This window comes from Oncorhynchus mykiss, chromosome 17 (genome assembly GCF_013265735.2).
Source record: "Oncorhynchus mykiss isolate Arlee chromosome 17, USDA_OmykA_1.1, whole genome shotgun sequence".
Lineage (NCBI taxonomy): Eukaryota > Metazoa > Chordata > Actinopteri > Salmoniformes > Salmonidae > Oncorhynchus > Oncorhynchus mykiss.
The window spans coordinates 29,602,240-29,620,598 of NC_048581.1; the positions used below are offsets into that span (position 1 = coordinate 29,602,240).

The 18,359-nt window shown below is 44.2% G+C and overlaps 1 protein-coding gene across 2 annotated transcripts in view; it reads right to left on the reverse strand.

Moving 5' to 3' along the window:
* Positions 1-18,359, reverse strand: part of LOC110495135 (alpha-1,6-mannosylglycoprotein 6-beta-N-acetylglucosaminyltransferase B-like) — a 158,761-nt gene that overhangs the window by 77,842 nt on the left and 62,560 nt on the right. For both annotated transcript variants that reach the window (XM_036949664.1, XM_036949663.1), the window contains exons 6-8: positions 16,599-16,784; positions 14,340-14,504; positions 745-914 (exon numbers count right to left, since the gene is read on the reverse strand). In XM_036949664.1, coding sequence (XP_036805559.1) covers positions 745-914; positions 14,340-14,504; positions 16,599-16,784 — 521 coding nt within the window. The remainder of the gene's footprint in view (positions 1-744; positions 915-14,339; positions 14,505-16,598; positions 16,785-18,359) is intronic.

An 18,359-nucleotide genomic window follows, 5' to 3' on the forward strand; every position in this document is an offset into this window, starting at 1 on the left:
TGGGACAATTACACAATTGTTTATGCAAAAGACACCCAATTGGCTTTCCAAGAGCTGTTTAGTGTTCCCGAGTGGTCTCGTCTCAGTCCTGAGACGCTGTCCATCAGTGATCCCCAAACAAATTTGCTGAGCCTGCATGCATGTTTCCCTAAAAGTTGTGCAAAGTTGGTAGATGCTCAATGAAAATGAGTCACAACTGTAATGGCTGTCGAAGGTCCTTACACCAAGTATTAACACATGGGGGGTGGAGACTTATCCAATTACGATATTTCAGTTTTTGTTTTAATTGGACAACTTCCTAGAACTTTCTTTCACTTGGAAAATCCATTTGCAGCAAAATGGGAAAGTTCAAGGGGGTGTAGACCTTCTATAGCCACTGTAAGTGTTCCCCTTGTAATTCTATGGATCAACATGAGGAATAAGTCACAGTGATGAAATGGACAGCAATCAAATACAAAACGAGCACCGTCTGTCCATTGATCACAAAGCGCTTTTTAACACCATCACCTTGGAGGATCTATAAGTCGCTTTGGATAAAAGCACCTGCTAATTGCCCTACTGTGTGTATTGGCCAGTAGCTGACTGAACAAAATGGAAGGAAATGGCTGTGGTCAGATCAATGAAGCCGCTTCCAATCCACCACACACTAAAACACCCAAACAAATTCAATCAATCAAGAGATGATCGAATCAAAATGCAGTTAACCCATTAACATCATTGTAACATTATAACATGCTGACTCACCCCTGCAGTTCCTTAACAGACATGGAGATCTTGAGGTTGTGTCCCAGAACATGGAGGGCTGTGAGGATGTCGGCCCACTGGACCATCTCCCCCAGGGGACCTCCCTTCAGGACCTTGGGGCTGAACACATCCCCTGACTCCTCTGTCAGGAAGCCCACGTGCACCAGGATCTGGGGGAAAATAGAAATGTTTATTTATATACTATTTTTATATCATTACTGAAAAAAGAAAAGAAGGAAACCTGAGATAAATTACACATCTGAACGTCTGTATACGTTACATGGCATACGGTATCATCACGTTGTCATCATTAACAGAGCTTTAGTGCTCATCAGAGGCGTCAAACACCCGACTCCAGCCGTAATGCATGGTTTTATAAGTATCAGACATGAACACGTGTTCAATCTCCCAGTGTACTAGACGTAGCCAGTCAGTCATTGCTAGCATACACAGAACAGGCACTGAACATCTACATTAGACCAGTGTTCCCCAACTTCTCGAGTACACCCAGCAGCACACATTGTTGTTGTAGCCCGGGACAAGCACACCTGATTCAACTTTTCAACTAGTCATCAAGCCCGCAATGAGTTAAATCAGGTGACTTTGTCTGGGGTTACTCTCGGCTTTAGTGATCATCAGCCATCCAACTGGCCTTAATAATACAGTAGACATGGCTCTCTAAGTATCAGACATGAACACATGTTCATCGTCCTAGCAATTCTGAATAGCGGAGGTGCATAAAGATGGCGGCCCCTGTGTACTTACCACAAATGCCTTGCTTGCTAAGTTCGCCGTATTGTACTATGCTCTCTGGTACTCTTTTTTTTTAAAGCATCATTAGCGCAGTATACATGGTCCCAATTTAAGCTTCAAGAAGCAGGCAATTTGAAAAAACGCTAAAAGTAAACAGTGTTGATGTATTGGCACATTGAACTATGTAGCGCGCCGTCGTTACATGAAACTATATGGATAGTGATAAAACCATGACGTCGTATCTGAATTCCAACATGTTTATGCACCTTCGCCATTGAGTTGCATATTGTTCTTTGAAACAATTTCAATTGTAGAATTTGAATTGAATTTGAATTGACCACACCCCACAGGAAGCAGAATTTGAATTGACTACGCCCCACAGGAAGCAGAATTTGAATTGACTACACCCCACATGAAGCAGAATTTGAATTAACCACACCCCATAGGAAGCAGACTTTGAATTGAGTACACCCCACATGAAGCAGAATTTGAATTAACCACACCCCATAGGAAGCATAATTTGAATGGAATTTGAATTAAAGGAAGTATAATTTTTATTCAATGAAATTCAAATGGATTTTAGCTATTCAAATGGATATTATTTATGTGAACACAACACTATACAATGTTAATTTTGACATCTTCTATGATAACCAATACTATGTTAAACATATGACTGAAATATTCTAAGATCATTTTGTAGGTTGTCTATAATAATTCATACTTCACTAACATGTTATAAAAAAACTAGTCAGAAAAACTCAATTTCAAACCAAACACTCCAGAATGGAAGGGAACAATCTCACATCTCATGACAAATAAAAGTATAATAAAATACATCTATGAGTGATAATCTATTTGATATTTCAAATATTTCTTAAGGAATAATTGACATGTTCTTTGGGTTAAACATGTGTCAAAGGAAATACTTTTCATGCTTCACTTTTCAGTTGAATTTCTATGAACAGCCTTGAATTAAATTTGACTTCCTTTCATTCAAACAGAATTTAAATTCTGCTTTCGGTGGGGTGTGTCAAATTTAAATTTAAATTTAAATTCACAGGTTGAATTGAATTAAATTAACCCCAACCCTGCCTCCCATTGTATTAGAAATCAAGAAAACATTCATACCAGTTCAGAACCCAACTGTAGCTGTAATAATACAGTAATCAGCATCAGACACACAAGAGTTCATCCTTAATCAATCAAATATTTTCAATAGACAATGGACATCTGCGTACATTACTGTTAATCATACATCCGATTCTCGCTGTAATAAAACATGCTTCTGTAATAATACACTATGGTATCAGAGACAGAACACATCCCTACTGTGTATTGGACAGAGGTGCATTTCAAATGTCTCCCTATTCCCTGCATAGTGCACTACTTTTGACCAGAGCCCTAAGGACCCTGGTGAAAAGTAGTGCACTATGTAGGCAATAGGGCACAATTTGGGATGCATCCAGAGTCAGTCATGTCAGAGAGGTGCTGTGCAGAGTAATCCTAACACAGCATGAAAAGCCCTTCTGCCCCAGATAGACACACAGAGACAAACTTTCACTGGCTTTTATATAATGAGCTTATGAGAGTGGTGAGTTTGTGTGTGTGTGAGTGTGTATGTGGTGTGAGAGAGTGTGTGTGTGTGTGCATGAGAAAGAGAGAGAGAGAGAGAGAGTGTGTGTGTGTGTGTGTGTGTGTGTGTGTGTGTGTGTGTGTAAGCAGCGTGTTTCGATGAGTATGTGTGTGTCAGTCTGAACTGCTGTGGAAGTGATTAACAGCCCTTTCTCCACTCAGCGGGGCATACCTCATTAAGTTCCTGGAGGCTATTTTACCCGTCTCTCTCTCTCTCTCTCTCTCTCTCTCTCTCTCTCTCTCTCTCTCTCTCTCTCTCTCTCTCTCTCTCTCTCTCTCTCTCTCTCTCTCTCTCTCTCTCTCTCTCTCTCTCTCTCTCTCTCTCTCTCTCTCTCTCTCTCTCTCTCTCTCTCTCTCTCTCTCTCCCTCTCTCTCTCTCTCTCTCTCTCTCTCTCCCTCTCTCTCTCCCCCCTCTCTCTCCCCCCTCTCTCTCCCCCTCTCTCTCTGTCCTGTGTGTGATGCCTGAGTCACTGTCTAATTATGAGCTAAAAGTCATAGTCAGCGGCTGGCAGGATGCTAAACAACAACACTGGCACACACCACCACCTTCTCCTCCTCCTCCTCCTCCTCCTCTAGCCATCTCCCGTCAGATCGTCTGAGCGCCAGGATGGAGGGAACGGAATTCAAAACAGTGGAATTAATGATCCTGATGAGATTGATTTGTCTCATTAATAAGCAAACGATTTCACACTCCTGGTCGCCCAGGTCGAATTAAAAAGTAGTCTGTTATTAGAAAGTAATTAGGATGAAAACAGTTACACAAAGCGGCCCTCAAGGACAGGAGATAGAAATAGATTCTGAAATAGACACACAGTAATACACAGACCCATAGAAACATCTCTGCCATAGACAAACCTCAAAACCAGCTCATACCAGTTATCCATGTCTCATCTATGCTGGCTTCTAAGCCCCTATATGAGTTGTGTCTGTGTGTGTGGGTGTGTGTGTGTCGAGAGAGTGTCTATGGGATGCATAGTCGAGCGAATCGAGGGCCAGCGAATACGCGACTGGTATGAAATGAAATATCACACTGATTTAATAAGCTTTCTATGTTAAACTTGTGCTTCATAAAAAACAGTTAAGTGCAATTAAATTACAGTTTGGGTGGCAGATGGCAGATGACTTCAGCCCTGAGAATGCCTTTGGCCAAAAAGGGGGATATCACACCGATCTGGCAACCACGGACTAATGCAGAAACACTAGTGTGGTGGGAACGCTGGAGACAGCACTCTATTGCTGAGTGAGTAACCTATTGGGTTGGCTCTGGTAGTGCTGGTGTGGTACTGTAGAAAAACGGGATTTGTCTTTTGGCTAATGGGTAGCATTCATCTCAATTTCCAAAGTGATTTCCCCTCCACGGAAGTAAAAATAGGAGGCAGCTTTATGAAACATACTGGAATGATGTTGGAAATGTAACCTTGACATTTAACCTTGAAGTAGGTTGTCGACTGCAGGAGGCAGTTGCGGGGCGTTCGGTGTGGTGCATACGTTGGATTTATCAAACGTATGGCGTCAAACTGTGTGCGTAGACGACTTGATAGAAATGGTAGCAGAAGGTGAATGTTGAACTTTTGTTGCGACACATATCCAGATGATGCCGCGTACCATTTTGCACAATGACGCTATTGGTGTGATCAAGGCGTAAGATCCGATTACACGTTTTACACATACTGTACGTGCCTGCATGCATACGCACACAGAGACTCAGTTATCTCACCCCCCCCCCCCCCCCCCCCCCCTGTGACTCCCTAAGGAGTCTGAACACGCATACGGAGGTATCTGTTTATACAGTGGACTTCTGCCACTCCCTGAGGGTCTCTGTCTGTGTATGTGTGAACATTTGTGCATCCATGCGTCTGTTTCTCCCTCTAACAGCAGAAGAACCCGAGGAACGAAGCAGGAAGAACACTCTCTGCAACAGGAAACCACAATGGATCCAGAGGCAAAGACATCTACGAAACAGACGGTGAAAGAACAGAGAACACCTTATCTTCAACTCACCTACCTGCTTCCCTGTACCGCTTACACACTATCTTACCACCTACACATACTGCTACACCTTCTATGGTGTTAAATTCAACTTCCTCCTCCCAGTGTCACTGCTACAATATAATTGTTATAGTCTCTAATAGTGATAAAGTGACTGTAGGACTGGCAAAGAGAATGTCTATTGCTGATAGGAACTTTGGAGCGAGATTGAACACGCACGCACACGAGCACAGTGGTGGAGTGGAGCGCAGTGTGAGGAAGAGAAGTAATCTGTGAAGCTGCAGAGGGAGGACATGAGGGAACAGCACTGTGTACCAGTCTTGCTCTGCGGCCTATGTGTATCACTGACAAGTCGGTGACCTTGATGGGTGTGTGTTTGGGTACGTGTGTGTCAAATGAAGTGTGTGTCGCAGTGTGTGAGTGTCTAAACTAATTGAGGTGTTGAACGTGTGTGTCAGTGTGTCAGTGTGTGAGTATAAACTTAGTGTTTTAAGTGTGTGAGTCTAAACATAGTGTTTTATGTGTGAGTGAATGAGTCTAAACTTAGTGTTTTATGTGTGAGTGAATGAGTCTAAACTTAGTGTTTTATGTGTGAGTGAATGAGTTTAAACATAGTGTTTTATGTGTGAGTGAATGAGTTTAAACTTAGTGTTTTATGTGTGAGTGAATGAGTTTAAACATAGTGTTTTATGTGTGAGTGAATGAGTTTAAACATAGTGTTTTATGTGTGAGTGAATGAGTCTAAACTTTGTGTTTTATGTGTGAGTGAGTGAGTCAAAACTTAGTGTTTTAAGTGTGAGAATGTGTGATTCTAAACTTTGTGTTTTAAGTGTGTGTGAGTGTGTGAGTGTGTGACTAACTAACTAACACACACACACACACTCTTGTACAGCTAACCTTGTAGGGACATACAATTCAGTCCCATTCAAAATCCTATTTTTCATAAACCTAATCCCAACTTTCACCCTTAACCTTACCCTAACCTTAAAACTTCTTATGGCTAGGGGGCAGCATTTTCACGTTTGAATGAAAAGCGTGCCCAGAGTAAACTGCCTGCTACTCAGTCCCAGTTGCTAATATATGCATATCATTAGTATATTTGGACAGGAAACACTCTGAAGTTTCTAAAACTTTTTTGAATGATGTCTGTGAGTATAACATAACTCATATGGCAGGCAAAAACCTGAGAGAAATACAACCAGGAAGTAGGAAATCTGAGGTTTGTACTTTTTGAACTCTTGGCCTATCGAATACACAGTGTCTATTGGGTCATTTTGCACTTCCTACTAGATGTCAACAGTCTTTAGAAACGTGTTTGATGCTTCTACTATAAAGGAGGGGGGAATGAGAGGGGATTGAGTCAGAGGTCTGGCAGGGTGCCACGAGCTGGTCACGCGCATTCACATGAGAGGTAGCTTGCGTTCCATTGCATTTCTGAAGACAAAGGAATTCTCCGGTTGGAACATTATTGAAGATTTATGTTAAAAACATCCTAAAAATTGATTCTATACTTCATTTGACATTTTCTATGAACTGTAATATGACTTTTCGTCTGAACATTTGCCTGGACCTGCCCGCGCGTCGTGAGTTTAGATTGTGTTCTGAACGCGCAAACCAAAAGTAGTTATTTGGACATAAATTATGGACTTTATGGAACAAATCAAACATTTATTGTGGAACTGGGATTCCTGGGAGTGCATTCTGATGAAGATCATCAAAGGTAAGTGAATATTTATAATGCTATTTCTGACTTATGTTGACGCCAACATGGCGGATATCTTTTGGGGTTGTGTTGGTTTCTGAGCTCCGTTCTCAGATTATTGCATGGTTTGCTTTTTCCGTAAAGTTTTTTTGAAATCTGACAAGGAGGTTGCATTATCTTTTATCAATGTTTATTATGAGTATTTCTGTAAATATATGTGGCTCTGTGCAAATTCACGGGATGTTTTGTAGGCAAAGCCAAATGTAAACTGAGGTTTTTGGATATTAATGTGAACTTGATCGAACAAAACATACATGTATTGTGTAACATGTTCTCCCGGGAGTGCCATCTGATGAAGAATATCAAAGGTTAGTGATGAATTTTATCTCTATTTCTGCTGTTTGTGACTCCTCTCTTTGGTTGGAAAATCACTGTATGCTTTCTGTGACTAGTTGCTGATCTAACATAATGATATGTTCTGCTTTCGCCAAAAAGCTTTTTTGAAATCGGACACTGTGGTTGGATTATATGTTTGAGAAATTTGAATTATGAGATTTCTGTTGATTGAATTTGGCGCCCAATTTCATTGGCTGTTGGCGAGGGGTTAGCGGAACGGGGAACCTAATCTTAACCCTAACCCTAAATCTATCTCTAGCTCCTAACCGTAACCCTAAAACTAACCCTAGCTCCTAACAATAACCCTTAACGTAATTATAACCATAACACTAATTCTAACCTTAACCCTAAACCCCCCAGAGACAGCATTTGACCTTGTGGGGACCAACAAAATGTCCACAGTTGGTCAAATGTTTGTTTACTATTCATAAACATGAACTAGAGACATATGCACTTACTGCACTGTAAGTTTATCTGGATAATAGCCTCTGTTGAGTGGCGCATATAGTGTGTGGACGTGTTTAACTATTGTGGGGACTTCTTCCCCCCCCCCCCCCTCCCCCCCCACACACACACACACACTCTCTAGAGGTTCAGAGCAGGAATGGAACTTTTTGAAACCCCACTCTTTCTAAAGGTAGTCGGTTCAATTCCCTCAGGGATCACATACATGAACCAGAACTATATGCACTCAGTATGCACTCACTGCACTGTAAGTCTCTCTGGATAACAGCCTCTGTTGAGTGGCATATATTATAGAAAATGTAAAACGGTGCACACAAGACACACACAGACAAAGACTCCTCTATTCCATGCTCTCCTGGGATCCCTTCCCTGTCCCTGTTTCTCCCACTGACAGGTGAAATAATGGTTATTCTCTCTCTGACTCTCTCCTTCCCTCTCTCTTTGTCGCTCTCTCCTCCCCTCTCCCTATCGCTCTCTCTATCTCTCTCCCTATCGCTCTCTCTATCTCTATCTCTATCTCTCTCCCTATCGCTCTCTCCTCCCCTCTCCCTATCGCTCTCTCTATCTCTCTCCCTATCGCTCTCTCTATCTCTATCTCTATCTCTCTCCCTATCGCTCTCTCCTCCCCTCTCTCTATCGCTCTCTCTATCTCTCTCCCTATCGCTCTCTCTATCTCTCTCCCTATCGCTCTCTCTATCTCTCTCCCTTACTCCCTTTCTGTCTCTCTCCCTATCGCTCTCTCTATCTCTATCTCTCTCTCTATCTCTATCGCTCTCTCCTCCCCTCTCCCTATCGCTCTCTCCTCCCCTCTCCCTATCGCTCTCTCTATCTCTATCTCTCTCTATCTCTCTCCCTATCGCTCTCTCTATCTCTCTCCCTTACTCCCTTTCTGTCTCTCTCCCTATCGCTCTCTCTATCTCTCTCCCTATCGCTCTCTCTATCTCTCTCCCTATCGCTCTCTCTATCTCTATCTCTCTCCCTATCGCTCTCTCTATCTCTCTCCCTATCGCTCTCTCTATCTCTCTCCCTATCGCTCTCTCTATCTCTCTCCCTATCGCTCTCTCTATCTCTCTCCCTTACTCCCTTTCTGTCTCTCTCCGCTCCAGGAAGTCATTTCTTTTCCCAGAGCATACACAATAAACAAACCAAACAAATTCAATCAAGGGAAATAGAATTTAATCCCCAAAACATTTTGGAAGGTTAAAAAGTGAACCCGGAGAGGAATACTAAATTGGGATTGCATCAGTCGAGAGAGCCAGAGACAAGAGGCAGAGAGGGAGGAAGAGCAGGTTCGAGGAAAAGGTAGGAAGCACAGGGGTCAGAGTTAAACGGTGGCAGGCTGCTTTTCCTCAATTAAGAGGACTCCCAAGTGTTTTATTATTTACTTCTTTAGTTCCTGACATGTCGTCTACTGGTGGGGTAGACACACAAGCATACCAGAGGATGACAGTCAACACCTGATCTGGGATCAGATATTATCCACATATTAAGCACTCCATTACGGGGCTGTACACTGATCCCCTATCAGTATTAATCAGCACACACAGCAGCCTCTGTCTACCAATTACGCCATGATAAACAGCGTTGGACCAGCGCACTAAAACTGCAGTTAAAGCACTGAAACATCTGGTGTAGAGATAGCACAGTATCTCATAGTCAGAGAGAGGAGGAGAGGACCGATCTAAAATAACAAATCCAAGTCATGCATTTGAGGCACAAGACGGCTCCATTAATCAATACTGTGGAGGCTCTGTGTGGATGGACGCCCATCTGAGGCCTGTTGGCTTATTTTAGAGAGAGAAGCGGGCAGAGACAAGATGTTCCTCTTGTTCGTGCCATCTTTCGATTTCTCCGGCCCTCCCTCTCTCTCGCTCTCTCTCTCTACCCCTTCTCTCGACCACTCCCTCTCTCTCCCTTTCACTTTTGTTTGTGTTTTCCTTCTTGTTTTCTATACATGATTAAGGTGATTATTTCTTTGTTGTGGTAGAAGTCACTTCGGCAAGGCTTTAGGTGTGTTGCTGAAGCTACTGTCACGGTGGAGGTGTTTCTGGTCACCAGAGAGACGGTAGGCTATGAGAATGCTGCTTATGTGTCGCAGATGAGTAAAGCGGTGGTGGTTTTTCTTAAAGAAGAGGGTCTTGTTGATCGTATGGTTAACGATTTCAAATGTACCACCATTTATTCCCAATGAGCTATTGGAGCGTGAGTTATTGAGGTTTGGGAAGTTTGCAAGTTCAATTAAGATTGTCCCATTGGGTGGGTCTCCCGGGTGGCGCAGTGGTTAAGGGCGCTGTACTGCAGCGCCAGCTGTGCCATCAGAGTCCCAGAGCCCAGGCTCTGTCGTAACCGGCCGCGACCGGGAGGTCCGTGGGGCGACGCACAATTGGCCTAGCGTCGCCCAGGTTAGGGAGGGCTTGGTCGGTAGGGGTGTCCTTGTCTCATCGCGCACCAGCGACTCCTGTAGCGGGCTGGGCGCAGTGTGCGCTAACCAAGGTGGCCAGGTGCACGGTGTTTCCTCCGGCGCATTGGTGCGGCTGGCTTCCGGGTTGGATGCGTGCTGTGTTAAGAAGCAGTGCGGCTTGGTTGGGTTGTGTATCGGAGGACGCATAACTTTCAACCTTCGTCTCTCCCGAGCCCGTACGGGAGTTGTAGCGATGAGACAAGATAGTAGCTACTACAACAATTGGATACCACGAAATTGGGGAGAAAAAGGGGTAAAATTCAAAAAAATAATTAAAAAAAATAAAATAAAAGATTGTCCCATTGGGTTGCAAACACCCGGCGTTGAAACAGGTTATGTTGTTTCAAACACCCGGATGTTATGCATCTGTTACGCAGCAGAAACAGATTGTTGTAGGAGGTAAAGACAGATCTGGGGAGCCATTTTCTCAGACTGGTGAGGAGATGCCCAGTACGAGTGATGGGGTACAAGAGGGGGTTCATGTGGAGATAGTCTCCCAGGTAGTAGTGGAGATGCCTGGTACGAGTGATGGGGTGCAAGTGGGGAGTGTTGAGAGGGATGTGGCATCTAGAGGAGATAAATGGGTTCCTGGAGCAGACTTTTGGGAAGTCTGTGAAATTGGCCATTTTTTTTTTTTATGTTGATGAGTTTGTGAGGTCAGCTGTGGTGTTACAGAAAACAGTGGGGTTAGACAAGTTGAGTGTGAAGAAGCTTTGTCCCTTGAGGAAATGTGTTACTGCTGTCACGGCAGCAAAAGGTAGTGGGAAACATGGTAAGGCTAAGAGAAAATTAAAACTGATGATGCTCATGCTTCATAGGGTGTGTTTTTTTCTCTCTTTGTCGTGTTTCTCTGTGGTGTTTTCTGCTTTTCCTTTCAACATGGAAGTACTAAGGGTAGGTTCTCTCAATATTAATGGGGGGAGGGACAGGATTAAGAGGGCTTGGGTATTAGAAGTAATAAAACAGAAATGTAGTTCATGTAGTTTTTCTACTGGAGACACATAGTGATGAGGCTAATGTGGTTGACTGGGGTATGTGGTGGGAGGGGCAGCATTTACTCAGTCATGGTACACATTTCAGTGCTGGGGTGGCAATTTAGCTTTCCTGAGGCTTAGCGGTGACTGTAGTATCTACAACAAAGATTGTCAAGGGTCGGGTTTTATTGGTCAAGGTGGATGTTATGTTTTTTTTTGTTACGTCCTGACCATAGAGATCCTTTTATTCTCTATGTTTGTTTGGTCAGGGTGTGACTCGGGTGGGTCTATGCTTTCTGGTTCTTTGTTTTTGGCCGGGTGTGGTTCTCAATCAGGGACAGCTGTCTATCGTTGTCTCTGATTGGGAATTATACTTAGGCAGCCTTTTTTCCTTTTCTCATTTGTGGGTTGTTGTCTTCGTTTAATGCATGTATAGCCTTACGGAGCTTCACGTTCGCTTTTGTTTTTTATTATTTTGTTGGCGACATTTTTAAAAAAAAAGAACGTACACTCACCACACTGCACCTTGGTCCGGTCATTTTCAAGATGATGCTCGTGACAGATTTTTTTTTTTTTTTTTTATGTTTATGTTCCTAATGAGGGTACAGAGCGTATTGCCTTCGTCCCCCTGAACGGTAGGTGACCACAGATGACAGTGAAATGCGCCAACATGCCGTAGATTTCTACTCTGCCCTCTATAAGGCGGAGGATTGTGATTCTCTGTGAGCTGAACAGTTGTTACATGGACTTTCTCAATTGGGCCCTGAGCAGAGAGCTGCTTTGGACTCTGGCATTACTCTGAAGGAGCTGTCCACTGCAGTTATGCAGCTTTCATCAGGCCGAGCCTCTGGCATCGATGGTTTACCATCTGACTTTTGGGGGTCTATTGGGGGGTATTTTTATGAAGTGGTGTGTGAATATTTTCATGAGGGTTCTCTTGATTGCCAAAAAAGGGGGATTTGGCTCTTCTAAAAAATTGGCGACCTGTTGCATTGCTGTGTGCGGAATAAAAAAACATATCTAAATGTCTCTCAAACAGGTTGAAAGAATATCTGGGGCTGTTGGTCCAACGGGCCCAGTCTTACTGTTTACCTGACAGTTACTCTATTGTTGATAACTCGTTTCTAATAAAAGACGTTTTAGACATTTGTAAACTGTCTGATGTGTGGATTTACTTTCTTTGGGATCAGGAGAAGGTTTTTGACCATGTGGACCACCAGTCCTTGTTCAAAACAATGAAAGCCTTTGGGTTTGGGGATGTTTTTACATTTTTTATCTTGGATAAGTTTACTGTTGACTGGTTTGAGTTGCCCCATCCCCGTCCAAAGGGTATCAGGCAATGGAACCAATGCTTTGTTTTTAAGGGCGAGGCTTATTGGTTTCTCTGTGCCAAGGGTAATGAAGGGTCCCACGATAACACTGTCTGCGTATGCAGATGCCCTGACAGTTAATATTATAGGGTTTGAGGATGTTAAGATTCTCTCAAATGCTTTAAATGTGTATGAGGGGGCCTCCTCAGCTAGAGTCAATTGGGGAAAGAGCGAATTGCTGTGGGCAGGTCAGCTTCAGACGGGGTCCGCTCCACGGTTATCAGGGGGGATTTAGTGTGGCAGAGATGGAATAGGCACCGATGTCTTTCAGAAAAGGAACTGGAGGGTGTAGTGGAGAAAGTGTGTGCCAGATTGTCAAGGTGTAAATAAGTGCTGCCTCAGCTGTCTTATAGGGGAAAGGCGCTGGTAGCCAATAATCTAGTTGTCTCTACCCTGTGGCACAGACTAATGATTTTACAGCCATCAGAGGCTGTTGATGCAAGAGCTTCAGAGGACCCTTGTCAATTTCCTCTGGTCGGGACAAAACTAGATTAAAGCTGCCGCCCTGTACCTGCTACTGCACGAGGGTGGGCAAGGCCTGGTGGACATTTCTTCCAGGATCATGGCTTTCCGGCTTCAAGGAGCCCAGAGACTGTTGTACAGTGACGGTTCTAGCTGGGTCGACAACAGCCTGCACATATTTTCCTCTGAAAGCTAGAGGGGAGGGATTTGTCTGGCTTTGACTACACTTTATGAGTCTGTTATGCAAGCTTGGGGAGTTTTTTGTCAAGTCCCGTAAGGCCAGCACGCCACCAGAGATGTGGCTTTTTGAAGAGCCTTTTTTTACAACTCTGCCATCCAGTCCCGCGCTCTGGGTTCAGCCATCCTACGTTCATGCCTGTTAAGTGTGGGGCGTACCAAGCTGGGTCATCTGACACGGAGCAGGAGCAGATCGTTGGAGGAGCTGGGAGACAGAGCGGGGATCCGATCAGCTCGCCTACTGAGGAAGGTCGTCGCCGAGGTCTGTGATTCCGTGCCAGTACTTCAATCGGCAGTATGTTTACTGACACTTCCAATTCTGATTGATGGACGGAGGGTCTGGATTATATGTTCCCTGCGCTGAATGTCAGTGCTGCGGCGGGGGCATTAGAGGAGGACGTGGGGATGCTGCTTTCCTTCGATGCCCCGGAGCTAGGGGAGTTCAAGGTGGTGGGAAAGAAGACCATGTACAGAATATGTGTAAAAGTGTCCTGTGTTTCTTCCCTGGAAGGGGTCAAATCGACAAGGTGGGCGGGTGTGTTTGCCTATTGATAGGGGGACAGCTGACCTCCAATGGAGACATAGCCACCAACATGCATCTGGTCCACCTGGATCCTACTGTTGAGGAAGGGTGTCCATTCTGTGCTGAGTCTGAAACTCTGGCACATCTGTTCTTGGTGTCCCAGGTTGGTCAGGATGATTGATCTGATCACTAGCTGGTTCTCAGCTCTGTGAGAGGTTCTCACTTCCCAACAGTTTAAATTTGGGCTAAAGTACAGGTTTGGTTGAAGGAGGGTAGTCATTTTCTTTAATTTTGTGTCAGGGGCAGCTAAATTAGAAATATGGAAGACCCAAAAGAGCAGTATTCGGGGACAGGGGTCTGTGGATGGGAATGCTGGAGGGGAAGTTGGTCGAAAGACTAAGGGTTGAGTTTGCCTATTGCAAAATGGTTAACAACATTGATCTGTTTAAGAGCATATTGGTTATTCAGAGGCTGATGGGTTTAGTTACTGTGGAGGAAGATTTGGTGTTGTGTTTTTAATTGATGTGTAACCATGGTTTTGTTTGAGTGTTTATTGTGTTGTGGGTTCCCAGACCCAATAAAGGTTATTTAAAACTCAAAACTCTCAATCTCTCTCTCTCATCGCTACCTTCTTCTGTTCCCTCCAGCGTTGGCGCAGCTTGGAGTGGAGGCGCTGGGCAGCCGTGCCCCACTGTGATGCCAGCCTCCTCATACGGCGCTTCATGAAGCTCAGGGACTCTTTGCCCGTGCCAACCTGGTCTAGCAGAGATGACAGGTCTGTGCGGAATGCAGCCTATAGGGAGCGGGAGGGAGAGCGAGACAGAGGTCAATTTCCCCCCCATTTTTCTCTTTAAAAAATGTATATTATCTAAAACCCTAAACAATAAAAGCCTATAACTTTACAGAGATGCAGAGAGAGTGTAAGTAGTGAAGAAAGACACAAGAAGAGGGTGAGAGATGGAGAAAGTGTGGGAAGAAGGATGAGAAGAGAGGTCAACTGGAGCAAGCCTACAGATATACTGAATATGGCATTGCATGATAGCTACCCACACAGGCTCCTCTCCCACACTCCCTCTGCAATAGGAACACAGTAGTTCAGAGGAGTGTGTGCAGCCTGTGTTCTCTGGGGGAGATAGTACTACAAGCTAAGTCTCTAGAGGAACATGTGCTAGTTAAACGGATATGACTATGTAGTCTAAAAGTCTTTCTCTCTCTGTCCATCACACACACACACACACACGCACACACACACACGCACACACGCACACACGCACACACGCACACACGCACACACACACACACACACACACACACACACACACACACACACACACACACACACACACACACACACATACGCTCACTCAAATACCCTGCTATAAATAGCCTAGATTATCTGGCTAACAGAGCCACTGCTGTAATTAGGAATGTTGCCAAACACTAATAAGCTATTCAATACTAAAGTACAGCAGAGAACTCACACAAACACATTCAGCATTCACACTCACGTCACACTCACACACTCAGATCACACAAACACATTCAGCATTCACACTCACACACTCAGATCACACACACACATTCAGCATTCACACTCACACACTCAGATCACACACACACATTCAGCATTCACACTCACACACTCAGATCACACACACACATCCAGCATTCACACTCACACACTCAGATCACACACACACATTCAGCATTCACACACTCAGATCATACTCACACACAGACACATACACACACACCTTGTGTTCAGGGAGCACTCTCTCTGTGTAGGTATCTCTGAACCTGGTTAATAGCTGTGCAGGGATTGTTTAGAAAAAATAGCACATATTGACTCAGCCTTGAACACCGTTCTGCAAATAGTATCAGGCACTGAGCTGTATGTTTGAGGGTAAAGAGTTCATCTGTGCTGCGTCTGGAGTTGGCTATACAGCAGTACAATGAGGGAGGGAGCTGAGGGAGGAGGTGGAGGAGAGAGATGAACACAGTAAAACAATTAGCAGAGAACGCGGTCATGTGCTCATATGAACGTGTTTTCATATTTACCATGCAAGCTTATACAGTGTAAGTATGAAGATTCATTTGACTATTGGCTGTGCACTTTTGAGTGTGAATTAGTGTGTGTAAGTGCTTAAACATGTAAGCATTAGCCATGCGTCTCTTTGCAGGGCTCGTGCGTATACGGGCATCTGCTTTTGTGAGTGCATGAGTATTCCTTTGTTTGTGTGTGTGTGTGTGTCCCTCTCACCAGTCACTTGACAGTGGTTGTTCGGTGCCTGTGTGTGTTTGGATGGTAGCAAGGGTTCTGTGTGTGTTTGGATGGTAGGAAGGGTTCTGTGTGTGTATGGATGGTAGCAAGGGTTCTGTGTGTGTATGGATGGTAGCAAGGGTTCTGTGTGTGTATGGATAGTAGGAAGGGTTCTGTGTGTGTATGGATGGTAGCAAGGGTTCTGTGTGTGTATGGATGGTAGCAAGGGTTCTGTGTGTGTTTGGATGGTAGGAAGGGTTCTGTGTGTGTATGGATGGTAGCAAGGGTTCTGTGTGTGTATGGATGGTAGGAAGGGTTTTGTGTGTGTATGGATAGTAGGAAGGGTTCTGTGTGTGTATGGATGGTAGGAAGGGTTCTGTGTGTGTATGGATGGTAGAAAGGGTTCTGTGTGTGTATGGATAGTAGGAAGGGTTCTGTGTGTGTATGGATGGTAGGAAGGGTTCTGTGTGTGTATGGATGGTAGGAAGGGTTCTGTGTGTGTATGGATGGTAGGAAGGGTTCTGTGTGTGTATGGATGGTAGGAAGGGTTCTGTGTGTGTATGGATGGTAGGAAGGGTTCTGTGTGTGTATGGATGGTAGGAAGGGTTCTGTGTGTGTGTGTCTCACCTGTCTCTTGGTGGTGGTGGTCTGGTGTGTGTGTGTGTGGACGGTGGGGGGGCTGCTGTGGTTCCTCCAGGCCAGAGGGGGGCAGAACCACTCCACCTCGCTCAGGTAGATAAGGAAGGAGCAGTCGGAGCCGTCCACCCCGTAGAAGGCATAGCAGGGGTCTGACGTCCAGCGGGCACGCATCCACTGGTGATACACAGGTCAAAGTTCAATGGTCAGGTTACTTTGACTTTGTTAAACACAAATAAAATAATAAAACAAAAGGGAGTTTCCTACTCCTTGGTCATAGATTAGATGTACTGAAGTACAAATGTACAGTTAGATGGAATTGCAGGTTATAAGTCATTTTCCCTCTGCTTTTTAAAAAACTGAGCTAATTACAGGTCTGCTGAGCGTGAACTTGAATGTTGTGAAAGTTCTGTGCAACTTCCAGCGCACGTTGACTGTGAACACTGAGGCTGTACCCGCTTTAACTCACGGTTATAACAGTGGCCAAGTAGGCTACTGTAGCTAGTTGATCATAATGAAGGCCTACCAGAGTGGTCTACCATCAAAAATAATGAAGAAAATGCATCCCATCACATTTTAACATGGAAATAGCTGTTCTATCATTCAGCCTACAGTAGCTGCCAATGTGTGGTGTTCAATGATGCCCTACATTCCATGAGGCTTTTGAGAGAAAAAAACATGCAGGACTTGACATGAACCTGTTTATCCACTTGTCCTTCAGACAAGGAGGTGACTGAAAATGTTGTTGTGTTGTTGGATACAAGAAACCTCTTTCCAAAAAAAATGCATTATTAAAATGCACCATTATTACAGAGAATCAGACAAATTATGCTAACCTCTGCCTATTGGCTACTTAGCTTATTCAAGCCTGTCTCAAAATACAAATCTGCCCCGTTAAGACAAAAAAATACTGTTTACCTGACTTGCTTTTCAAAGATTGCTAGAAATGTACACGTGTTGTGCTCTTACAGGAAGCAATCAGTCCCCCATTGCTGACTACAAATTATCCATAACTGGGCTAATAACTCACTACCTAGCAAAGGATATGAACAAGTGTGCACACATGGCTACATGCAGCTCTTTCTTTAATTTCAAAACAAGCACATCTACTCACGACCGCTCATGCTGTAAACATAGTCCAGTTTAAAATGATTGGCATGGATCCATATATGGCAATGGTCTGTTTGCATGTAAGCCTATTCCAGCTCTGATTGGTTATGCCTCACAAGTCTGTGTAGAGTACGGCCTGAGTTCTCTACCGCACCTGCTGTCTCTAACTCTGAATGATCGGCTATGAAAAGCCAACTGACATTTACTCCTGAGGTGCTGACCTGTTTCACCCTCTACAACCACTGTGATTATTATTAATTGACCCTGCTGGTCATCTATGAACGTTTGAACATCTTGGCCATGTACTGTTATAATCTCCACCCGGCACCGCCAGAAAATGACTGGCCACCCCTCAGAGCCTGGTTCCTCTCTAGGTTTTTTCCTAGGTTCCTGCCTTTCTAGGGAGTTTTTACAAGCCACCGTGCTTCTACATCTGCATTTTGTAACATACGCTGATGTAAAAAGGGCTTTATAAATACATTTGATTGATTGAGTGAGTCATGCATTTCAATGCAATAGAATCCTACTCCAATGCGTTCTCCCTACAACAAAATCTCTTTGTTTTGTTTCGGTATGTTGCATTGATTCAATCACAATTCCCAAGGCAAAGGGAAACGTTGAAAGTGTTAACAAAGGGGGGAA